The following is a 27194-nucleotide window of genomic DNA, read 5'->3' as shown; positions in this document are numbered from 1 at the left end:
CAGATGAAAGGATGAGTACTATGATGTCCTACTCAGATCCTACATATCATTACCTGTATTATGTAGCTATCACATTATTCTATCAACATACTTGTACTTTGAAGATAAAAATCACATCCAGATTCAAATGTGTAAATAACACTTAGTATTCACACTCCTGTATTGATTGAAAGCGTAAGACCTGATTCAAATTATAAATATTAAAAATAATTTTCAAATCCTAATTATAAAACATGAATATATTGTGTAGGTATAGAAGGGTGGAATATGGTAACCATACTCAGCAAAAAAAAATGCAGAGTTCTCTCAGACTCAATCAAACCTATTTAATGGATAAAAATCCTACCCTTTTGCACATATCCGTCACAATTCTGAATTCTGATCTTTACTCATTATTGACATTGTTACCTAAGAGCAAATGTAAGACAAATCACAAGTTTCATGTTCAACTATTTGATTACATAGTATCTCAGTAGCAGCGATGCCAAATCGCTCAGTTCTCAGGAGCAAAATACATGCTTAGTGAAAAAGAGATTCAAGACTCATCATACAGGTGCATCCAGATATCGCTACAGGAAATTTCCAGTGATATTTTGGATACACACTTATTGGAGCCTACCTATTAGAAAAAGCACTAGCTAAGCTCCAATAAGTGATTTTTGGTTAGCATCAATACGGAGTGAATGTATCATGTATGCAACATACAAATCACTGGACTGGACTCAAGTCACTGGACATACAAATCACTGGACTGGACTCAAGTGTCCAATAGGGAAAATTCTGAGGTAAGAAGAAGGTTATACAAATGAAGTCTCCAATAGGCAAAAATCTTGAGATATAAGGAAAAGTCTCATCATCAAAACACAGAACACTAAGGAGAAGAAAAGGGAAGGATAGAAATTAGAAAACTGTCATACAGAGGAACAAATGGGAAGAAAATCAGGATTCAGGAATAGTTACTCATCATAAACTAAAGTTTCACTGCTTTGATGCCCACCTCCAGTGTCTTAACTTCTAAACTGAAGTCTGAGTTCTAAGTGGGTTAGTGTTGTTATGTCAGTAAAAAAAATCCCGAAACAAAACCGATCAACTTTTGTTTAGGGTAAAGGATGTTTAGCAGAATTTAAACAAGGTCAATACAATATGAAGTAGGAGTTATACTTCCGAAAAATATTGAACCAGTTTCAAACTACAAAGTAGAGTCACTCAAAAGAAACTAGATATTTGTTGTCGAGTTTAATTTAACTTCATTACAACATACATGATCATGTGAGAAAACTTCAGAAACGGTGCAACGAGCCTATAAGGTAAACTAAATCAATAGCGACTAACCAAGAAAAAGTCGTCATCATCAAGAACCTCAACATCTCTATCTCCAACAAAATGCTCTCGACCAATTGCCTTCACCAAATTGGCGAATTCTATCCTTTTATCCACAGGAAGGGGTACAAATGGTAGCCTAAAAACCGGCCTGACAACTCCAAGTTGAGCGAGAGCCGTATTCAAACCGATGGGATTTGGCATGTGGAAAAGCCAGTCAATCAGAGGCAAGAGCCTAGAATTCAGTAAAGGATTTTCGCCCCGAAACATGAGTTCCCGCATTAAACCAGGAATTAGGTTGCTTGCAACAGATATCACTCCAGTAGCCCCATAACCCCATCTAGCATCATGGCATTGATCATCATTCCCACTCCATACAACAATGTCATTATCTGTATACTGCTTGATCCGGTCATTTCCCACGCATTCCTTGACACCAGCAAAGTAAGCACTTTGAGCTATGGTTTGAATTACATCTGGAGGAATGTCTTGACCAGTCCGTGAAGGCACATTATATATGATCGAAGGCCCCATTGAAAACACACTTTGAAAGTGAGCAATCATACCATCCAAAGAAGTTTTTCCATAGTAGGGGTTTATGTGAAGGGCACCATGCATTCCAACAGCAAAACCCTGCTCCGTGGCATGAATCGCTTCCCTGGTGGAGTTGCTTCCAGTGTTTCCAATGACCTTAATGTTACCACCAAAACAGTTGACTGTGTGCGCAATGAGCATTATGTGCTCTTCCCAGCTCATTAATTGGCCTTCACCAGTTGTGCCACCAACAATAACACCTTCAACTCCATTTTCAATCTGTGTATTCACCAAGTTATCGTATGCTTCAAGATCAAATCGACCATCAGGTAGGTATGGAGTTTTAATGGCTGTTATCAATCTCAGACTTTTTATGTCCTCGGTCGAAGTCCTGTAAATACCATACATATAGTTTCATTTGTACAGATTTTAGTGATCCAGATTTGCAAACAAAACCAGCAATACCAATAGGAAGCCATGAAGCGAGAAACGCAAGAGAACATCTTTTGATACACTACTTAAAATATGTACTCCTACAGTTACACCAAGAAAAAAAATATATACATCAAATATGTAAAACAGCTTAGCAGATCAAAGGCATGTATCTAGTAAGCCCTGCATATCCAGCAAAATCTCAAAATGCATGATAGAGGAAAAGCAAATGCAAATTAAGTTTCCACCAAATCTACAGAATACACACATAACTACACACAATATATAAAACAACACCTAGGATATGAAGAGATCAAAACAAATGGAAAATGTAGAACTAATAATTTTGGAACAGTAAATTCGTTATTCAAAACTACCTATTTTTCAACTCAAAACTGCGCATCGGGAGGTGGAAGTTGGGTTTCAAGGCTGCCTGTGCAGGCTTCCAGCATGAGTTCCTGATTAACACAGAAAAATGTTTAAACATTAAACAAAATGAAGGATGAATTAATGGTATGATATTGATATTTTTTAGCACAATCACCAGCTTTATATATATACAACATATGTATGTGCGTGGGTGTGTGTGTCTATATACATAATATATATCACAAATGACACTACAAAAACCATATTGCAATTAGAAGACCAAATAGAAGTCATTCCAAAAGAATAAACATTAACCTTAGAAAAATTAAAAACATAAAACTTTGAAACATCTGGGAAGAGATAACATAAATCATTTTTTTCCCTCATAATCAATCATTTTCACAAGGCAGCTTGATTAAAACTTAAAAAACAAATTAAGGTTATCACCTTAAAGTTACAACGAATACACAAGAATCAAACCGATGGTGACATGCTATTATTAAAATGGGTAGAGTTGGCCTTAAAAAATGGTAGGAGGTCAATGAACAAACTCACAAGCAGTTACACAATCCTACAAAATCATTATTCATAAACAACTAGATTACTATAATGCAATCATAAACAACCTCACCAACAGTGCTTACCCAGAAACCCATTTTTCCATTCCTTCAAGACATGAATTCAGCCATCATCCACCCATATTTAAATAAACACAAAATCAGAACTAAAAATGTTTTAAAATACAATCTTTTTGAAACCCACCATGCAGAAATAACACTGCAATGACTGATTCACCAGGAATCAAACATATCAACTTGGAATTTACAATTAACAATTTCCCAAACCCAAATCTTCATAAACCCAAAAGAAAATAAGGACATTGAAAAAATCAGAAACAAACAACAACAACAACAACAACAAAAAATACAAAACATGCAAATGATTTAACAAACTACAAGCTCAAAAAATAGTGAAAATACATAAACAAAACTGAACCTGGTGGTTTTATTGTTGGTGGCATTGGAGGGGCAAACAGGAAAACCGGTTCCTGTGATGCACACGGTGCTGTAGCTCTTCAAAATGGCCATCGCTGACGAAGATTGGAATCCGATAACGCTGATGAGGTTTCAGCCGCCGAGGGAAAACCCTAGAGGGAGGAAAACGACGGCGCTTTGAGAGTGTTGGTTTGTGCAGAGTTTGGTGGTAGTGGCGGCTGATTGGAGAAGACAAGTTTATATTTCGGTGTGCGGAACCAAATAGGGGCGCGACGCGAGGAAAACTAGATTGTCACACTTTAACTAATAATAATTGTCAATTTGTCATTATTATTATTATTAAACTAAAGTGCTCATTAATAAAAATGGTTAATGGTTAAATTAGTTCTGATTTTGATTTTGTAAGGGAGCTTAATTTTAGTTATCCAGAAGAAAAAAAAATGAAGAATATTTTTAGGACTAGGTGTCATCTACTACTTCTTATTCTTCCACTACTGTAGCTAAAAGACTGCCAATTGCGTTCCGACACGTGTCCTGCCTTTACTTACTTTTTGTTTTTATTTTTTTTTTCAACTCAAAAAGGGAAAAACGACGACGTTTCCTTCAGCACTGTTCGTCACCATCTCTCATCAGTGATTTCGCGTGTTCCTCTCCCTCTCCACCCACCCCGCCGTACGCCCGTACCCGTCATCACCTTCTGATTTCGTGAATTTCTCTTCCATATCCTTCTTTTTCTCCACATCAATCTGAAACCCTAGCTGTGATTCCGTGTTGTTGTTCCTTTTTCCACCCACTTCTCACCAATCCATCAAGTGAGTCTTTTCCAATTGATCTATTGAGGTTTTACTTTCGGCCGCCGCTTGATGTTTGCCTGACGATTTGGTTGCTTCCGTGTAATGTCCAGCCATTCAGGTCTCTACACCTCAATCCCTCAACTGTTCATTCATCATCCCTTCCCATCCGTTGAGCAAAGGTCAGTCAGTATCAATCCAAATCTCCATTAATTTTCTCCATTGGGTTGAATTTATTTCGAACTACACCACCTTTGTTGATTTTTGTTCAATTTTTTTTAAAATTTATATATTATGATTACCTACAGCTGCTTGATGTGTATTTGTGTCAGTATAGTTTCAAATTTTGGCTATAAATATCCCATGTTGTCAATTTTTTTTATCTGCATAGTGTTGTTTCTCATTGACGATGAGGCTTTCAAGGACTTGCTAAGCAGGTTGGCTTTCAAGGACTCTAAAAGTTGTTCTCTTTCTGGCGCACTAGGTGGTGGAAGAAGTTTTTAAGCATTATTTAGCAACCAATTTGTTTTGTTGTAATCTTTTGAGGAAGTTTTTTATCTTTGGATTTATGGCTTCATAAGCTTTTGTTGGTGTAGAGTGGAAGAGTTGGTGATTTGATGCAGCTTTCTGTTGTATTTAGAGGGCTGAGAGTCTATCTTTTTTCGCTCATTTATTTAGTGGGCTGAAACCCCCCACCTCTATTTAACTGATCTGATTGATTTCTCCTATTCCCCTATTTCTATGTATTTGCACACATGAAGCTAATAATTATCTTCATTTAGGCAAACCTGAAACAAAAATTGAAGAGGCCAAGGTTGCTAACACAGCAAAACAAGTAAAGATTGTTGATCCAAAGAAAGATGAGGAAGAGGATGAATCTGATGAATCATCAGAGGATGTGTCTGGTTACGGAGATGATCTTATAAGTTCTGATGGGGTATTGTTCTCACTCTGGGTTTAAATCTCTTTTTTTCGTAGTTTATTACTTTATTACTGTACGTATGTGTGGGATTTCAAGATGCTTTTTTTAAATCCAATGTTTACAAAAGATATTGGTAATGAAGTTACCTTTCCTTTTGATTTTGAGTTCTTCTAATGTCCAGTTTGAATCTAAGCGGGAGGTTTGGATGTGGGCTATTATAAAATTCATCATAAATACATGTCTGCCAATGTATTTTTGCTTCATTACTTTATCCCTCCTTCCCATAATCTCATTGGCACAGTTGCAGTTTCTCTATTACACCATCTAGCAAACATGTGTTTTTGGGACTGGGAGATTCAGCCCTCAAATTCTCTTTTTTTCTTCAAATTTACAATTAAACAAATGGTTTCTTATAATAGTATGCATAAAAGACAAATCTCAATCAATCTTGGTGAATATTGTTCTGTTTAGAGTAAACACAAGGAAAAAGATCACTTGCTGTGTTTTTGAAGATTCAAGGAATGTAGTGTGTCATTTTGAAACTTGTGTGTAAAAACAAATTTTTCTTTTGCTTTCTTGATAAATAGGGAATATTATACTACTTCTGTCAATGATGATGATCATTATATCTTCACCTTCACATGTCACTCTTTCTTGTGTTTATCTTCTCTAGCCTGATTTTCCATTACTTCATTTGTGTGCATATAACGCGTGCTTGGTTTGCATGATGCAGGGAGGCTGTCAAAAAAATTTTTAGTACTCACTTTGAGAAAGGTAAGCTGTAGTTGGATAAACTTTTACCTTGAAAATGATAATAGAGTTCTTATTTATTAACTGGTCTGTATATTGCAACCTTTTTGTGTTTCTTCAACCTTCTCTTTATCTTGATTTTAAGTTTATTGGCATACGTACATGTGTTTCAATTAGCAATATGGTTTCAGGACTCGAGTATGTACCATTTTAGCATGTGCACCTGTACCTGCCAGCAAAGAAGAGGTATACTTCAATTATGTATCAATGTCTTTGCTTCATCTTAGCAGTTTGCTGACCTAACTCATGAGAACCATTTTTGTTTCAGATAGAAGTTGAAGCATCTTCTGTGTAAGCTGTTGCTGCAATGCTTTGCCCTTTGAAAATCGTTTTAGACAGAGTGGTTTTGACTTCAACTGGGTTGCTAGCAGGTTGTTTTTCATAATCTTAACTACTTATCTCCTTATCCTTCAAACATGTATTATAGACTGAGTTGCATATGTCCTTGATGCTAGGCACTGTCAAGTGAAAATGTATAACGGGGAAGCTTGATCAGCATAAAGATTATTAGCTTTTAGCCTTAAGTGGTTTAGCTTTTATCCTTGTGGAAGATGGCGCCTACTGCTGAACCTTGACTATAAAGGTGGATAATCTGCCTATAATTAATGTTTCTGAATTTAGATGATGAGTTTGGTGCTTGAGACATCTATCTATCTATCTATCTATCTATCTATAAACTATATAAAGGAAGAGTTTTGGCAGCCTTAAGGGTAAGTTTGTAATTCAATAAACCATTGAACATAAACTTAAATTTTTCCATGGACAATTCAGTAAATCTCCATATAATTAGTTAGAGATCTAATCCTGGCCGTCTGTAGCATTCAATCTTAGCCATTTGATTTTTTCCTTTTCAACTTCAGAACTCCTCGCTGTGTTTGAAGTTTGAACGTTCCGTTTTCCCCTTCATGTCTCCCTTCCGTTTTCGGTCTTCCAAGTTCCACCCTTTTATGGTTTCCTTTCGTTTCCGTTCTCACACCTCTTCTAAAGGCGTCGCCCTTTTCCTTTTCGTTCACCATTCCACCTTTTCCTTTTGTGTTCTCCTTCATCATATTACGCGTAAGCACCTTTGTTTTTATGCTTTCTTTCTGCAATTTGATTCTTCGTTCTGATTTTCCCACCGGTTCTTCTTCTCATTTTATTCTCAGGTGGTGGCATTCTTCGGTTTGAGTTCTTCGTTCAACGAGAGCTATTTGTATTGTAGTTCGGATTTTCTTTAATTTGGTAACCCTTCACGACATTTCTGAGTCTTATCTGCTTCAGTGTTATACCCTGCCAGCCATTTATTTTTAAATTGTTCATTGATATTTCAATATCTTGGTGATTCCGTTTTATTTTTGAGTTTTCGTAACATGCTACTGAAAATATTCAAGGTAATGAATGACTTCACCAACGTGCAGATTTCATAATGTTTGATTGCTAAGATGTGAGTGGACTTTGCTGATATTTTTTATTGTACTGCAGAGAGTACTTGCTCCGAAAGCTTGGGATCCTGCAGGTTAGAGTTCCTAATTTGTGTGTTTTGTATAAAACTTATGGGACAACAATGGCTGGCCTCAGAGGTATAACTTGATTAAACTTTCATTGTATATTAAAGGCAGTTTGTTTTTGTTTTGTTTTTATTTTATTTAGATACCACGATGGATGAATCAATCATTTTTTCTCTTTCCATTTAACCTAGCAATTGACTATGACTTTTACTCAGCATGTTATATTACCCACATAATTTGGCATTTGATATATAGCATAAAGTGATGTTACATCGATTCAACTTGCAGCCAATATGGTATGTTACGAACCATTTTCTCTGGAAACTGCTCTAGCTTCAATATCATAGGCAGAAGCCTCCATTTTTCCTAATTGTCACAATTTACCCTATCTTCTTCAATAAGCTGAGGTGCTGCAGGGTGTGATGGTAGAACCATCTCAAGAATAGGTTTATTTTCCGCAGTAGGAAATGCTCCTGTAGCATCTTTACAGATAGACAACTAACAACTAATTAACCACCTTATTCCACTTGATTTTTTCTTTACCCCTATATTTGCTTTTTACTTCAATGTTATCAAGGTTGAGGTTTCCTCTTTGCTATTGTTTGTCACCTTCTCACTCTAAATTGCAATTTTACCTTTTTGCAGGATGTTCATGGAGACTTGCACAAGGCTGAAAATCATGAAGCTATGGTTCTGATGTCATTGGCTTGGGTATGGATTCTCGGTTACGTAAAGCTTCAGGATACTCTTGATTAATGGTATCTTTTTAATGTTTAAATCAATTGAGCATTTTGCACTTATGTAGTTGCACTTATTATTAGGAACTTTTCCTTTCTTCCCAATTTAGTTTCATTCTACATTAGTTGGATGAGACTAGAAAAACTCAAGCCACTATAGTATCTGCACTCAAGAGCATTTAGTCTAAAGGTCACCCAAAATCACACAGGTTTTGGTTTCCAACCGGTTGCCTCAAGACTGATGTGAAAATGTTTTTTTTTCTTCACTTTTTTGCATTTATCATATGTCAATTTTTCCCAAAAATTACTTGAGGTTCTCCACGAGGTTCTACCAAAGATGTCTTTGATTGCTTCTGATTTCAGTTGCCTTCCAAATGTGAAGATACTTGGTGAAAGAGCTCCATTGGTTTCAACTAAAGTATATTGTTGTTATATATGTGTGTGTGTGTGTAAATTAAAGTATTTCCTGAATAATATGTGTCAATTTTCTTATCTCAAACATTATAGTGAGACTGAGTACTCATGCTGCAGTTCTTAGAATGAGGTCTTTATCCACTTGCTTTAGAGTTGACCAATCATTAATTCCACTAACTGTGAGGAACTGCCACTTCAGTTTCCTAGCCATCTTTCCTTTCTGCATAGTTCATGCATTGTTTGATGTTTAAAAGCAACTATATCAATAAACTTTTTATTTGCATTAACTGCTTAATGAAAATAGGTCACATTATAGTTGTGTAGTTCTGAATTTAATTTCATAAATATTTCTTAATGACTCACCTGATACTCCTCATTTTTTTTCGACAAAGCAAAGATTTATTAAAATGAGCATCATGAGAGCAATACTCTCATGGAAGTAGCAAACAGTACAAAGAAATCAAAAGCTAAAGGAGACATAACAACAGCTAAAGAAAAAAGAAAGTACATAGGACAAAAAAGCCAAGTCCTAACAATACATCACTTGGCCTCAAAGATGATTTAGATGAACTAGATCAAAAACTAAGGTAGACCAGCGATTCCTCATTACCATAAGACCAGAATCCTTTAAAATATGTCCAAAGTGCATAATATATCCTTCCAATAGCGAAGCTGCTTTATCCAATAATAGCCCAAGGGAAAAAGCAAAGCCTCCACTCATCTCATAGGCAGCACCTCAGTAATACACTATCATCAAGACAAGCCCAATTCAATTTAACCTCACATATAGCATAACTTTTGCCATAGCAAATCAGAACATGTCTCTTTTTTTTTTCATTTTATTATGTTCATGTGAAGGCTCTACTTTTTTATTTCATTTTAGTCCATTTGATTATAAGGTGGTTTTGTCTTTGTCTCACATGGGTCATTCTTAATTTAATTATTAATAATGTTGTATGTAAAGCTTATTCTAGAGTTGATTTCGCAGAATAAATTAGAGTAGATGGAGGATCTCACTAAATGGCTCAAGCTTTACGTTTGATGGTTCAGTGACCTAGACTCTACTGAAAAGAACTGCATTGACTAAAGGAAACCCACTTCAGTTAAGTTTCGTGTATTGCTTTTTAGAACGTCAATATAATTTTTCCAATAAAAGAATAATTTTGCTGCTTACTTTTTCCAATAAATGAAAAGCTTCAATGTGTGGATATGATAAGACGTTATTAAATTGGTACGTTATCAAGCGCTTCAAATTTACAGGGTAGACACATTTGCTACTGAGGCTATGTTTTTGGAGTGGTGGAAATTTAAGACTGAAGGAAGTTCAAATAATTATTTTTCCCAGAAAAAGGGTTTAAAGATGAATAACTCTGCAAGTTGATTTTGCTTTTGCTAAATTGCTTGGCTTGGGAAAAAAATTTGATTCCTATTTTTTTTCTACTTCAATTTCTCCTAACTCATATTCAACTTTTTGTTTACAGAAGAGGTTTGCTAGGGTTGGACTATAAATAGAATGATTTGGAGAACTAATTCTGAAGAGAATCACAATCGAGAGGGAATTGGCAATTGCTATGGATGGTGAAAGGAGAATCCTTGCTCCATTAGAGGGGACTTTCGGAAAATTAGAGCATTGCATGGGTAGTCTTCTAATTCCTCTATCTTTTCTATTTTTTCACTACTTTCAATATGTTAGAAGTCTCACATTGGCTAGAGATAGAACATAGATAGTCTCTAATATGGTATTAGAGCCTATCCTAGATCCATTTGTTGTTTGATGTGGAGACCTCCCGTAATTGGGTCACCTGTTGTTGTTGATCCCAAGTTCCAGGTTGTTCAATCCTGGACGTGAGGGGGTGTGTTAGAAGTCTCACATTGGCTAGAGATAGAGCATAGATAGCCTCTAATACAATATGTGTTTGTTCTGTTGATCATAGATAGCTCTCTAGGCTCTAGCAACTTGACCTAAGACGTCTGGTAAGGTTAAAAGGATGAATTTGAAACGGATGTGAGACATTAAAAGTTGTTAATTTGTACCAGATGTGGGGTGAGTTTAGTTTTATGTAACCATTAGTTAATTAGATAATTAGAAGAGCTGAAGATGAATAGCTATGAATGAGTCTCATCCATTGGCTGTTTATGCATTGTTGGTTGAGCTTTTGTTGAACCAAACTATAGACGATGAAGAAACATTAAAAGTGATTAATTTGTAACGGGTGAGAGACATTAGAAGTTATCAATTTGTAACATATGAGAGATATTAAAAGTGACTAATTTGTAAAGTGTGGAGAAACATTAGAACTGATTATTTTGTAACGGATGTGAGACATTAAAAGTTGTTAATTTGTAACAAATGAGAGGTGAATTTAGTTTTATGTAACCATTAGTTAATTAGATAATTAGAAGAGCTGAAGATGAATAGTTATAAATGAGTCTCATAAATAATATATAGATAGTAGATAGAAGTGATTATTTTGTAACCATTGGTTGTTTATGCATTGTTGGTTGTTGAACCAAACTATAGATGATGAAGAAACATTATAAGTGATTAATTTGTAACGGGTGAGAGACATTAAAAGTTATTAATTTGTAACATATGAGGGATATTAAAAGTGACTAATTTGTAAAGTGTGGAGAAACATTAGAACTGATTATTTTGTAACGGATGTGAGACATTAAAAGTTGTTAGTTCGTAACAGATGAGAGGTGAATTTAGTTTTATTTAACCATTAGTTTATTAGATAATTAGAATAGCTGAAGATGAATAGCTATGAATGAGTCTCTATCTTAGGTTTCCTGTAGTTCCAACAATTTTTTTTTTTGTAAAAATGCATAATTAAAACAATAATTGCTTAAAATTGAAAGAGTAAAGTACACTCTCCCCCCTCAAGGTTTGTTAGAATTACACTCCACCCCATTCTTATCTAAAATCTACACTCCACCCCATTTTATATAGAGGCAAATTTAGTGACGAAAAATATTCTTCATTAATAATTAGTTATTATTTAATTTGTTAATCAATAATTTTAAAAAATATTTTTAATATATTCCAATAAATTTAAAATGGAAAACATCACAGTCCTCCCCATTCTCTCAATCGCGTTCTTCCTCCTTAAATTCACAATGTAAATTTTGCAATAGCACACCTGACCGGTTTACAAACCATATCTCGAACATAATGAAACATGCTTGTGTTTTCATATTTGATATTAATTCAATTTTAATCAAAATAATCTATTTATACCTCCAATTTTCAAAATTGGATTGTAGACCCAAAAAGTAACACAAATAGGTGAAGAAAATAGGGAAACAAAATTAAGAAATATGAAGTGGATCGGAGGTTATTAGAACCCAACGATGCGGTGGAGCACCGTTTTTAACAAAATCCAACAACATCTTAAACCAACAGAGCGTTCACTCACAACTTAAAGAGGTGAAGTTCACAATAAGTAGTTGAACAAGTGGCTTTGAGGATGTGCGATTCACGTTCTGGGGTTCAAGTCGCAACAAAACTTTGAGGCATGGTGGTGCCATGGGGTTTCACATTCTGGGACGGTGGTCGCCATGTTAAAGAGAGCAAAGGCTTGGTGGTGACCGTTTGTGGTGAGAAATATGATTTGGAGATAGATGGGACGTGGACTTAACAGACAGAGTTGATAGTTTTTTTAAATTTAATTCAGTAAAATTATTTTTATAAATTAATGTATGATAGTGTATATGCATTAAATTTATTTAAATTTTCACTAATTAGTAATTATTTTTTATTAGTGACGAATTTGTTTTCGTCACTAAATTTTGCCTTTATAAAAAATGGGGTGGAGTGTAGATTTTAAAAAAAAATGGGGTGGAGTGTCATTCTTGCAAACCTTGAGAGGAGTGAGTGTATTTTACTCAAATTGAAATGATGTGGTTGTTTTATCCCTATTTTACTGACAAGATTGATTTTTCATGTTATTTGACACTGCAACTCTTCCCTCCAACAAATTTTCTAGGTTCTTTGAAGATGAATTCTCTCTTCTCTCATACTTTTGTTCACTACAACACGCCGCCAAACATGCATGCTTCCCAACAGCATCCTCAAGGGCAGCTCCCAAAATCATAAAATTCGCTACAATGAGTTTGTAACTTTAAGAGCTTAATGTGGCTTTGATGGGTGTCTTTGCATTCAGCAATTGGGTTTGTGCCAGTATTTTGTGCTGTGAAATATATTTGCCGGGAACATCCAAAGGATTTCCTTCTTGGGACGCATAAATGATTGGTATATATGATACTGGCAGAGAGACAAGCTTGCTGATTTTTATAGGCACAATCATTTTTTAATGAGTTCAATGCAAACCTTATAAATTTTTTGGATTCTTTAATTGAATCTTATGAAGGCTGGTGCTTTGCTACGATTTACATAAATGAGCCCTCAGTCTGGCCATTGATAAAAAAATTGTAGTTCAGATTCTAATTATTTGTCTTACTTCTTATGCTTGACTTTTTTTGGGTACATTATTCTAATTTGATTTACACTTGAGGGAGGTGGTTGTGGCTTCTCCTATCTTTACAGCCTTTGAATTCCATCCGCATAAAAACTAACATAATGATTTTACGGGTACTATAGCATAAATTAATATGAATATGGTATTTAGAAGTGCTTCCTCTATTCCCCTTGCTTTAGCTTGCAATTTAAAGTTTGAGTTTGCCATAGGCAGCGGCTTTTCAACTCAATTTTGAAAAGAAGAATTTAAAATATAGTTAATAAATGAATAATTTGTTTTGATATACCCTCCCCTCCAAGTACTAATTTTCTACTAACTCATTTTGTTCTTTTTTTTTTTTGAACAAACTCTTTTTGTTCTCTACTTATCCTATTCATGTGTCTTTTTGTTTTGTTAGCTCAAAAATATATATTGCCTCAACTCTTTGTAATAATTATTAAGTAATTATATAAAAATCACCAACGACAAGACACGCAAAAAAATTTAACACCTAAAAAACATTCATTACAGAGATAAAAACTTGCAAATTTATGATTTTTTATATCTAAAATACTTTTTTTCTTTTAATCCATACATTTTCTTTTAAAAAAATCTAAATTTAGAAAAAATATATGCATAACTAAAAATGAATATCCCCGTGCATCGCACGGGTATAAATACTAGTTGGTTATAAACTAGAAGGTTTTTGGATTCTTGTGGTGAAGGTAATATTTTATGCTCTGCACTATATATGGCAGGTGAATAGTTATAATTTCTTAGCCAATTAGGATTAAGTAAAAAAATCAGAGCACATTACTGTCATGCAAATAATAATAGAACTGTTATGCAAATGTTTGTGGATTACTTCAGGGGAGCATTGGATCCCCAAACTCAGTTGATCTTTTGAATAATTCATGTTAAATAAAAGATGCTGACCAGTCAAAGGCTCATAAATATAGGCAAGTAGACAATGTGATGCTTCGTTATATGAGCATGTGTTTTTTCTGCTGTCCCATTGTTCTCTTAAGACTTTTTGTCCATATATATTGCAGAAATTGAAGCTCTAATGCATGAACTTGATGAGGAAGAGATGCAAATGGATGAATTAGCAAAGAGGACTATAGAAGTTGAAAGAATCCACTCCTTGAGATGTTGATGCTGCTAAACCTGTTGAAAATGGCTCATGACAAACTGCAGCTGTTAAACGTGATAAAAATATTTATACAGATATAGAATAGTTGGTTGGTTATCTCATACAACTATTTGTAGATAGGGATAATGAGTAATAGTTTTTGTGTGATGGTGTTAGATGATCATACGTGAGGGAATTTGATACAGGGATATTTGAAGGAAGGTGATCATGAAAATGCTACATCTTCTCATTTGATACTGTGCTGAAAAACAAAAGACTTTGAATTGATATTCATGCTATGAATAATATTGTTAAACTATATTTCACCTTCATAAAAAAAGAATATCACATAACCTCTAATTTCAAAATTTTAACTTTAATCTCTTTGGCCAAGGTTAATCAACTTTTTGATTGTGTGATTGCTAAATCATTGTCTATACTGTTACGCTCTCATTTTTGTTTAATTAGCTAACAACTGACAAACTTTCAAAAAGCTATGTGAACAACAATGTTTTTTAATCTTATCAGTTTTGTGTTACAGTTTTTTAGTCATTTTTCTTTCTGTATCCTATCTCTTAAAAACCAAGTATATGTTTAATGCGGTTTGGCAATCATAAAATTTAATTTTTTTCTTTTAGTGACATCATTAAAATCTTCTAGCTAGAGAGATGCTTGAGAGCTGAATTGAACAATTTTGGTCTAAAAAAGAAAGTTATTTCCAGGGTGAGTTGTTTTTTTAGTTACCATCATAATTAAAAACCACAAAAGCACACATAACATGTAACACCCCAATTTCTCAACTGAGGAGTCACATTAGTAACCTAACAAAGTCTAAGGACCAATCTGCAATCCCTAAAAACCAAGGGAATTTTTTTTCTGTAAAACAACTAAACACTTCGGCTAAAAGGTTGGAAACATACCATAACTTTATTTAGATAACTTGTTTCCCGATATACAGTAATAATAGTTTACAATACCATAAGTAAGGTTCAAAATGAACATGCGCACTTTAACAGTGGAGGAAGCAAGACTTTAATAACAGAGTTCTCATAAAGTAAAAGAGACTCCAACATAATCCACAAGAAGAGAAGCAAAGCTGCTTCTCATACCTCTACTCCACCGCTTACAACTCGATCTCCAACTCGAGTAGCTATGCCTCGGCGGAAGGATCTCCATCGCCTAATAGCGTTAAGCGCCCAAACAACAAGTAGCAAATAGAAAGGGTTAACTCCATGCAATTACCATGTATAAAAGAGAAAAATCATGCTGTTCGAATTTAATTACCTGGCATGGTAAATAACTAGCAACATAACTCAACTCATATATCAACAACTTAAACATAAATCGGACTCAGATAATAATAACCTCAACAATGTAACATCAAATCAGATACCAATAAACCAATACGAAAATCCAACAACATAGGGTCAGGTGTTAGTTCCCTATAATGCAACTATATGCTGCTAACAAAATGGATCGATCAATATCGTCTCTCAAGACGGGACAATGACAGGACACACCTCCTCATCGCCACTTATAACGTCATACATGACGGGACAATCATAGGACACACCTCCTAATCGCCACTTAACGTCACACAAGACGGGACAATCATAGGACACACCTCCTGATCGCCACTTAGCATCTCGCAAGATGGGACAATGATAGGACACACCTCCTCATCGCCACTTGACTCAAGCCCTATATGCCAAGTCAGACAATAACAAAGCCCACCCAAGGACCAATCCAAAGTAACCACATGTTCCATCCACCAGGAAGCAGTAACGACAGAAACCAGTAAACGGCCGAAGCCTCTCAGAAAACATTTTCCAAATTCAGCATAATAATCATAATCATCTGCCAATCAATATAAACATCTTCATCTCAACCACAGGCAGTGCGATAAAAGCATGCAAGACTCAAAGACGCTCTAAAACCGAGTTACCCTTACCTTCGTGAGTAGAAGTTGGGCATGGAAATTGCGAACCTAGAACAAAGAAAACACAATCATCAACACAAGCTTCACTAGGAGAAACACGATCTACTAATACTAATCGAAATCGTAAAGAAAGCCTCTAAAGCTTCAGAGTTCCTATTTAGGCACAAATTGACAACGGAGACTTCGTTCGCTAAAACGAGCATAACTCGAGCTACAGAACTCAGAATGACACGAAACCGGCGCCAAAATTTTGACAATTGAAAGAGCTACGCAATGGCTCAGGTCATAGAGACCCAAAAATTATTTTTGGACACGGTACCCAAGCAATTAGGTTTCGGCCACTATGGAAAATAGGGTTTTCGAACTTTTTCTTCGATCTAAATCAATTCACAAGGTAGTTTTAGGGTAAAACTAAGGCAAAGAAATTGTCGGAACAATTTTCGGACAATCGGGTCGAAATACGACTATCCAGGGGCATTTTGGTCCAAAATAAAGGCTCAAAACTTCAAAGTTATCAGTTCGGAAAACAAATTTGACAGCATTGATCCTCATGACATCCGTGACAACAAATCCTAAAGGCACGAAGTCAGATTACAGCTTTTAGACAATAAAGTTTCGAAATGTGCGACTAATGGGGTTTTGAATCAATTTTTCAGATCTTGGACAACTGAATCGCAATCGGCGATTACTGACAGAGGTTTTAGACTCATGGGAACATAAGGAACATAACCCAACCAAGAAATCAAGGAAATCGGACAATTTTAGAAAAAGCTCAAAACTGTGAGCACAGAAACGACTTCAGAAACGCAACAGAAACAGTAAACAGAGGTAGGATTCATGCTAGTTACCTCAATACCTAGAAGTAGGTACGAACTGCACGAATATTGGTCAAGTTTTCGCGAAAATTTCTCCTCTCCTCCTCTCTCCTTGCTCGCGGCCTTGAATGGGTGAGAATGAAGAGATTTTGCTTTTTCGAGCTATTTATAGGCAGGTGAAATCGCGGGAAAATGAAAATTTCGCGATTCCGATTTTTGCAGCACGTCCACCGAGGAATTCTAAGAGAGATTCTGGCGTCAGAATTCCAGAACTCAAAACAATTATCTATGATTTGGGAAAAACGATATCTAAAATCCCAAAGGCGGTGTAAGTTAATCTGTCCCGTTAAACTACTTTTTGCTATGATGCTCAGACGACAAAACTTCCTTCTGAAGAAAGATTGGAAATGTCGAAACAAATCTGGTATCGCGGACGGAAACTTCGTTAGAAGTCCTGAATAGAAAAAGTCTTCATCCATCGCTCGAATCTAGGGTTTCGAAGCAAGGAAATTAGCGTCGTCGGACTTCCGAAAAGTGAATACTATCGTGCGTACAGTCTAGAGTTCCGAAATGAAACGCTGGTCGAAGGAAAAATAAAGAAAATCTTTAAATTTTCCAAGGATTCGAAATCTCACTTAAAACGTTGCTCTAAAGCGAAATTAGCCTATTCTGGACACGCTTGCCATAAGGCGGGTGTGCAGACGACTCGCTCTAATTCCTAAAATGACTACGCAACATTCCTCAAGCAATTCCTGAACTTTCTTCTTCATTAATCTTTCTCAAATATCAAACTCCTGTCACGCTTACACTGATTCTACGCGTGAGTCGGAAATTAGCTTGTTCTGAAAATCCAGGTCTTACATAACACACCTATACTAATGAGAGTGATTATGGCTAGACCAATACAGGTTAACAGAATAAAAATAAATTGCTGCTAAAATCTTTGGGCAATACCTACAGAATTTAAGGAACCAATTAGGCTAATTGGATTTAGAACTTTAAGGATTTAAGTCCATGTAACTTCACTTTTAAGAAACTAGGATCACCTGTCTTTTGCATTTTAACCATGTAGGCTCATTTGCAAGCTCATGGAATAATGTTTTGTTGACACTTCTTATTCACATCCACCTTAGATATATAGGAAGAGAAAATAGAGAAATGTGTGGAAATGAGATAGGAAAGAAAGTGAGATATGAAAAATCATTACTCTTAGATATGTGTATAAATATTTTCTTTTTGTTTCAAATATCTCCCTCACAGTCTAATATGTTATTACATTTCAGTCAACTATTCATCTTTTACAATAAAAATTGCGCCAAAGTGCAAGTCGACAGGGGTCAAACACAATTAACATTTGAAACTCATATAATTCATATATATAAGAAAGATAAAACATTTAAACATAAACATAAGATAATAACGATATATAAGTGTTTGACTAATTAAAATTGTAAATCTTAGAAAATACATCGGTGTATCCATATATATCAACTTCTAACCACAAGGGGTGGCACAAGTGGTGAATGTGCATTTCCTTAAGGGATTTCACCTAGTCTTCTGGCTCGGGTTCGATCCCCTCTGAGGTAAAAAATAAAAACCTTTGTGGTCAGAGACATCACTACCGTATCCCGAGCCAAATTAGTCACGTAGAGCCCCTTTCCCCCGTGGAGACTGGTGGCCAAAGGAGCAAAATAATATATATATCAACTTCTGAATAATTGTAGTTAACAGTGGAGTTCGTGAAAAATTATCCGTGCATCGCACGGACAAACGGGAATAATCCTAGTGCAGTTGGTTGGTCAATTTGCGCAGTGTTAGTAGTTGTACTTGGAATGCCCTATGTGAAGAGCTGAAGTTAAAAATTGGGTGTTTTTGTGGGTTTATGGATTAGGATCTTATTAGAAGATGTTTGGTTATAATGCACAATTGTAATGCAATTGGGTTGTAAGTTATGCTGAAATAGAGTTTGGTATGGGATAAATGTAAAATTTTCTCAAAGTTTAAATGAATTAAATTGAAGATTATTTGGTTCATTGATGATTATAATTTTTGAAGGAGTAAAAATTATTTGGTCCAGTTGACATTCATTATGGATTTTTTTTTTAAATTGAAAAAGTTTAATGATTCAGAATTGGGTTTTAACTTTTAAGCAATGTTGCTTTGTGGTTGTGTTTACATAAGAGCAATCTTGCACAAAATGAACCAGTTGTCAAAAAATTGACTCAAGATCAACCAAATTTTCATATTGAAATATATCATCAACTACAAATTTCCACAAAACATAGACAACACCTTAAGTGCCCACTACCACATAATAACATGTCCCAAAAAAAAACCAAATATCTCAACCACCACTTGGTACAAAAAATATCATACTTGTTCTTAAATACAACATTAGGAGTTTCTAGCTAAAACAAAAAATACAACTTGTTCCATAAAATGTCATCACAACTTGCTTCCTTGAGTTCTCGCAACAAGTCTTGTCCTCTTTCTACCCGTTCTTCTCCCAACATGAGTTGTGGTTGCTCTTATTGAGTTGACCTCCTGTGAGTTATGAGCAGATTGTGGTTGTGCATATTGATTTGGTAAAAGTTGAGCATCTCCCTGTGAAGGTCGGGCAGTTCCCTATGCTTGTACATCTCCAACTGATCCCTAACTTGTTTCACTACTACTTGCCCTCTATTCAAGGTGAGTCACATGTGTATGATCTTGATTGTATAAAAAAAGACATGGTTAGCAGGAGTGAGTCATCAATAGCTTAAAGCAATATCACAACTACCTTACCTTGTTGCCTCTTCTTGGTATGACCTTATCACCAACAGGTTTGCCAATGCAAATCTTGACATTATGTCCCCATTATCCACCTCTTCTACAATTAACAATACTTTGTTGTCTTCATAGTTTGTGTGGGTTTTTAGTCTCCTCATTTGTATTCCTCATCTATATCCTGAGCCTTCGAGGTGGCTTTCTCATGCATGGTGGATTGATTGGTGGAACATGACTAACTGGCCACAACTTGGAACCATTTGATGGTAATAATTATGGATCAGGATCCTCTCCAGCCCAACAATGTGCAGCAGATTTATAGCCATAGATTAAAATATTTAATAGTTGAGATGTGTTTAGGTGAAAACTAAATTTATAACTAAAAAACTCAAGTGGGTGATATGTACCTGCAGGACCCTCCATCAGCTGGAGAGGATCCGCATTCTAATATTATATACTCATATTTCTTTAAAAATGTTGTTCTCCTACAAAAAAACACAACAGCTCATCACCAAAACTTAGCAATTATAACTATATCAGCAACAATAATATTATTAACAAACAAAAATTATAAGCATATTACATGTAGTATTGTACCCAAAAAAAAAACATGTAGTAAGAGTGTACGTGCTCTTCAAAAATTGCATTGTTAAACATCATGCAACCAATAGATAGGGTAATCAAGACAAATCTCATCTTCTCATGGTAATCATCCTATTTTGAAGCATTTAGGAAACAACCATACAATCCTATCAAGGGTCTATAAATGGGAGCAAAAGTCATCTTGTAGGTAGTAAAACATACATAAATCCTCTCAAAAGCTGGTCAATCTTGTTCCAAAGTCCTTTTGAATTTTGATAATCATAGTACTATTTGAGTTGCTTCTTAAATATAGTTCATTTACATGACTCCTAAGATGCTTGTACTACTCTTTCACTGCCCATTTCAATCATCTTCAATGTCTTCACCTTTACTTTATATTTCTAATATCTACTCAAGACTATACCTCAACTATTCTTGACTTTCTCAACCTTTTATATTTCATGCTAGGTGTAAACCTCATAGTACGAACCAATTTTCTTGGAAGGCTTCTTGTCTTTTCTTATCAATTTTTTGAAGTCTTGTGGCACATATGCTCATCATTCAAACTCACACTTTGGAAGTAAGTACGATGCTCATACTTAGCCACCCTAAGATAAATTAGACATTCATCTATGCATTTCTTCTACAATCCTCTTCATATCATTCTTCTTAAAGAAAACACTTTTCTCACTTTGCAAAGCGTATTATTTAACAACAGTCTTAAAAAGTGTGGGAGTATTGAAAGCATGGCTCAACTTAATCGTACATGTGCCTCATCTTCACCCAACTTAAACTTGGGGAACTTCATTTCATTCCTCCTCATGATCTTCATCACTTGCAAGTTGACTTTATAAATCCTCTGAACATCAATATTCATTATCAAAATCCTCAAAATACGTGGGGATTTTATTCTTGGAAGCAACAACAGCTTGCACACCATCACCTAATGCATCACTTGTAGTAAATTCATCTCCATAGCCATGTTTTGAGTTAAAGTAACATACGCTTGAAGAGCAGCGCACTTTACCACTTAAGTAATATAGGATGGTAAGTCTCAAGTATTGAACTCAAAGGACATAGGATGGTAAGTCTCAAGTATCGAACTCAAAGGATTAAGAAAATACATGGTTGAGCTGGATTCAGTGTCATGCTATCGAATGTTTGAGTGTTTGTTTGTGACTACCCAAGAAAGCAAAGTAAGCAATTATGAAGATTAAGAGATCGAATAAGAGAAGCCTTGAGAGTGAGACTACGATGAAATTGGATCATTTCCCTCGGTATTACATATGTTATCCTAATTATTATTGCATCAAACATACCCTCTTAAAATTCTAGCTCATTGCTAAGTTATTGCTAATTGCACTACCTAACTGCACTAACTAATTATAAGCAGGCGTCGTTGTAAGTTGATCAGTGAAAATAAGCATGAAGTGTATAGGTGTCCCATTGGTACTTCACTACCTAGATGCATAAGAAGTTGGAAACATACAAGAACTAATCCTAAAGCCTCTTATTAGGAGCGAGTTATTACCAATCCTTCAATGTTCTTTCCTTTTTTACTATTCCATAATTAAGTCATGTTTGGAATAACTACTTAATTAAGCACTTATGGTCATAAGCGTTTATGACATAAGCGCTTATTCATAAGCTATTTTAAAAAAATATTAAAATAAATTGAAAATAAGTTATATATAAACATAAGCTATCCTGAATAGCTTATGAAAATAAGTTCAAATCAAGTTATGGTAGACCATAAGTTGTTTGCATAAGTTCTCCCAAACACTGGGATAAGCGCTTATGCTATCAGATAAGCTCAAATAAGCTCTTCCAAACGAGGCTTTAATCCTCAGATTAAGAGCTAATTAACTACTATAGATATGGTTGATCAATCCATATAAAAAGGAAGCACAATATATCACTTATATAACTGAATTATAAGACATATGTGAGTCTATTGTGGTATGTGTTGGTCTATGTGAGTCTCACATTTCTTGACTTGCTTGCAAACTCTTAATACACATAATCCTAATGAAGATATGTTCCTTACCCTTATTGTTTCCCCCTTTCTTTTCAACTCCGATTGTGGTTTTTGTTTCTTCCTAGTGGTGGTATTTTAAGAAATATTTTAAGAAATCTTATGACATGCCAAAAAAGTCTCTAGACCTCGTTCACCCCTCTCAATCTTCATGGGAGGAAGAAGGTGAGACTAGAATGGTGATGTCAAAGGTTTTAGGGAAGTTTGGTCGGTGGGTGGTCCTGAGTTTTGGGTTGATGGTGGCTAAGGTTGGTGGTGCGTTAGAAACAACAATGGAGAGAAGTGACCAGTAATATTATTTGAAATTGTATGGCGCATTCAAGAGTTATAAACAAATAAAGTTTGAAAATTCATGCGATTATTAATGAAGAAAATGCATGTTCAACAGTAAAAAAATAATAATTTATAAAGATATTTTCACTAAGTATTGAATAAATATGGATAATTTTAATGACATATATTTATGGTTAGTTTAGATTTTTATTAACTTCTAAAAAATAGCTTTTTATTGTAAATATTATATATTCATGTTTTTTATAATATCAATCGTGCACGTCACAGGTACAAAACTAGTACATAATAAATAAGACACATTACATAAAAAAAAACACATGTTATGTAGGAAACAAAAACTTATTACTTTAAAAAAAAAAAAACTTACAAAAACTTATTGTCCTCCAAGGACACACACACACGTTACATGATTAAGCCCATATTTTAAGGCTCCATGATGCAGGGACACTGCGAGTGAGTTGTGGCATCCTTGTCTTCTTGCTTCCTCGTATTCCCAGTTGTTTCACCCGCTACAAGTGGATGAGGTGTGTAGCTCGCATGGTTGAGCTAGGGTAATTGTAGGTAAAGAGTCAGGATTCGAACTCTAAGAATAGATAATTTGTACTAATTTATTAACAACTAACATTTACTTATAAAAAAACGCACTACAAGTTACACCAAAATTTTAAAGAGAAGAAAAAAATAGTTTTTTTAACTGAAAAAAAGTTAAATGTATTTTAAACTATTTAATGAGATAAAATAATATTAAAAACAAATTACTACAAAGTATAGCTTTTTATTTTTACATGAATGCCGGCTCCATTGGACTTTGGAGTACTGTATTCTTTTCCAATGTAAATTTTTAATGCAAAATGAATATATCGTATGTTTTTTCATATAGTTAATTAGATGGGTAAATTTCAATTTTAATATCTACAAATTTTTTATTCATTTTTTAGAGTTTGTATGTGCTCTTGTAAAAACATTTTTTAGCAGAAACATATTTAACTCTTGTAAAAAAAAGATGTATGTGCTCACTATTAATTCAATCAAATAAACTTTATTTTAGAATTAAAAGTCTTATTGGGAAAATAGTGTACACATTTTCATAAAAAATTGAAGAATTTCTTTTTACTACTTTCATTAAGCTGAATCAGAAGATGACACATGAAAGACAGAAGTGAGAAAGATTAACATGGGGATAATTTTTCACCCAAAAATTTTGCCCAAAAAAAAGAAGACTTCGTAGCTAAATAATCAGTTACTCCATTGCATTCCCTTTTGATATGAACAAAATAATGGAAGCTAAGACAGGAGGAACTATCCAACCTTACAACCTGCTTTATGGAATTTAAAGCTTATTCATAACAAACTATTTTATTTAGCCCTTTTAAAATATAAAATATTAACTACTATAAATTTACGTATCCAATAATGTTAATAGTTAAAACAAAAAATGTTTTTTCCGACGATAATGATACTTAAAAATGATTGTATTTTATGAAAATTGATATATTTAAAAAAAAAGCAAACACACACACACATATTGATAAAAGTACTTTTAATTTTAATAAGAGTTATTTTAAAATTAACTAGGGTTAATCATCATATTAGTCTCTGTCTTTGTGTCGCCGTCTGATCTAAGTCCCTCGCCGGAAAAATTATTGTAAATAGTCATTGTCTTTGAAATTTTTTTGGAGCGGATCCTCGCCGGAGTTTGGAGCTCCGGCGAGTGCTTAAATGACATACTGACTGTGCTTACTAAAGTGATATGGATTAAAAAAAAAAATTTAATTAAAAAAAAATTACAACTCATATTATTCTAAAAAATAAAAATTATAGAAAGACGGGTTTTATCAATTCAAATTAAATTTGTATTGTAAAATTAGAATAAAAAATTCATTTATCTTCAATTCTTTACCAAAAAAACAAAATCATCAACAATCTCACATTCATCTTCATTTTCAATCTCACCTTCATCTTTCAATTCATCATTTCCAGAAACAAACACAAAATCCCTAAATTCGCCAAGGGTCCATTCCCCAAACACAAAATCCCCAAGTCTTCATCCTCATCATCTTTTTCCATCATCAACCCTTAAACTTTAAAACCCAAAAATTAAAGTGTTATTCATCTTCATGTAACTCATCTTGTCGTTCTTCATCTTCATGTAATCTATAATGTTTTCCCCACGGTTGCTTCCTACTCATGGGTAGTTGATGTTGTTGATTTGAAACAGGAATTGGGGAACCAGAACCCCAAGGCCCAACCCCAACCCCACCACCACCTGCAACCGAAACCTCCACCCCCACCCCAACCCCCACCTACAATGGGAACCCCAAACATCAAACGCCAAACATCAAATCCACCCAGAAACGAAAACGCCAGTGCAGATCCATCAAACACCAAACATAAATTCCACCCCCAAATCTATCAGATCCATCAAACCCACCCCCAAATCCATCAAATCCGAGTCACAACCTAGTGCAGATCCCCGCCGACGAAAACGCCCATGGTCCTCGCGCAACAGAGAGCATAGGAGAAGATGCAGAGGAGGCCGTTGCAGGAACTGAGGGCCTTGATGCGGTTGCTGTAGCACATAAGAGGGTGGTCGATCTCGACGGCTTGATCCCGTTAGAGAGATTGTTCAAGTTTTCAGTTTTAGCAAAGGCACTGGTTCTGTTCCTCTTCCTTCTTTTCCTCTTATTTTCCCCACCGCTTGCAGCGTTAGGTAGTTGCTTGAAGACGTGCCTCGGTGAACATCGATCCAGGAATCTCAGAGGAAAAATGAAACTTACAAGGAGGTGGAAAGCGCGGTGGATTGGGTGTGGTTGTGGCGTTTGTGGACGGTGGAGGAGGAAGTGGTTGGCGGCGGCGGTTGTGGTGTTGAAGAACACATCTTCTGGGTGAGGTGCAGCAAGAGAGAAGAAGGGATTTGTTTAATGTTTTTTAGGTCAATTTGGGATTTTGGGTTGATTTGGTGTTTTTTAATGTAAATGTTATTTAAATTATTGATTTAATAATTATTTATAAAAATAAAAATAAAAAATATTTTACCTGGAGATGATCTGTTATTTATTTTTAAATCCACATCAGCCGACTTAACACAGTCAGCATGCCATTTAAGCACTCGCCGGAGCTCCGCCCTCCGGCGAGGATCCGCTCCAAAAGTTTTTCAAACACGAGGACCAAATGCAATAAATTTTCCGGGGAGGGACTTACCTCAGACGGCGAGACAAAAACAGGGACCAATCTAATAGTTAACCCAATTAACTAACTACAAGTACAAGTACAAGTGATTATTTCAAGTGATACATGCTTGATTATAATTAAATAAGGTCTTTCAAATTTGAGTCTTGTGGATGAATAAACTCAAACTAGGAGTGTTAACCTCATCTCGTATATATAATGTACTGGCTCGAACAAGATTATCTCTCGTAGAGGATACTGGTAAGCAAAAAAACTTTCATCTTATAGTCTAGTACGCTAGCGGTAAGATGAAAGATTAGTCTTATGATTTTCAGCAATGAAGATACATTTTCTTCCATATATACCCCTTACATTAATTGTGTGTTTCATTTTCAAAATTTTAATTAAAATCACCTACCATTAATGTAATTATTATTAGTGAGAGAAAATGACAAATGGTAAGAGCATCTTTATCCATCACATTCACTAGAGTGTCTACAATTCATTTTTTACAATTTTGCATAGTGTCACACATCATCTAAACCACTTACTAATTTTTTACTCCAACCCTAAAACTCTTAAAAATTTCTCTTGTAGACCCTACAATCAACTACATACTTTGGGGATTAAATGATAAGCAAATATAATAATATTTTATGTGAACATATTTATGAGAGGCACATGAGAGAGAAGTGTCTACACTACCACACCCAAATTATACATGGTGGAAGAACCATTTCTCTTTAATGGTGTGAGACACTAGTGGGTGGGAGAATCTCTTTAGTGTGAGACACTCCCATTGGAGATGCTCTAAATATGGAAGAATGTATGTATTTTTTTAAAATCAATACACTAATTAGACACATTTAGACATTTAGTGTTTTCTTAATAAGCGTAATTTTTTGTATTAGATATTAGAATTAGGAATGAACGGAATAATATTGAAGTTTATATATAATAAATATATAATGTATCTAATGAAAGTAGTAGCTTTTTTCATGTAATTGTGACTGAGATAAAATTTTAACTTATACCTATATATAAATTGTTAAAATAAAAAATTATTTTATAATTTATAGCAACATAATAAAAAAGCTTCTTAAAAAAAACATACTCCATTTGTTCCAAAACTATTGTAATTTTAGTTTTTTTGTTTTGTTCTAAAACCAATGTTGTTTTACATATCCAAAAC

General features: G+C 34.8%; 1 protein-coding gene across 1 annotated transcript; it reads right to left on the bottom strand.

Moving 5' to 3' along the window:
• Positions 1–1137: 1137 nt before the first annotated feature.
• Positions 1138–3927, bottom strand: LOC130728150 (4-hydroxy-tetrahydrodipicolinate synthase, chloroplastic). The gene is made up of 3 exons (XM_057579516.1): positions 3652–3927; positions 2664–2744; positions 1138–2245 (listed from the first exon to the last, which is right to left on the bottom strand). The coding sequence occupies exons 1-3, from the start codon at positions 3741–3743 to the stop codon at positions 1318–1320; spliced, it is 1101 nt and encodes a 366-aa protein (XP_057435499.1). The 5' UTR covers positions 3744–3927; the 3' UTR covers positions 1138–1317.
• Between the last annotated feature and the right edge of the window lie 23267 nt (positions 3928–27194).

Source organism: Lotus japonicus, chromosome 1 (assembly GCF_012489685.1).
Source record: "Lotus japonicus ecotype B-129 chromosome 1, LjGifu_v1.2".
In the NCBI taxonomy this organism is placed as follows: domain Eukaryota; kingdom Viridiplantae; phylum Streptophyta; class Magnoliopsida; order Fabales; family Fabaceae; genus Lotus; species Lotus japonicus.
This window is presented reverse-complemented; position numbering and strand designations above follow the sequence as displayed.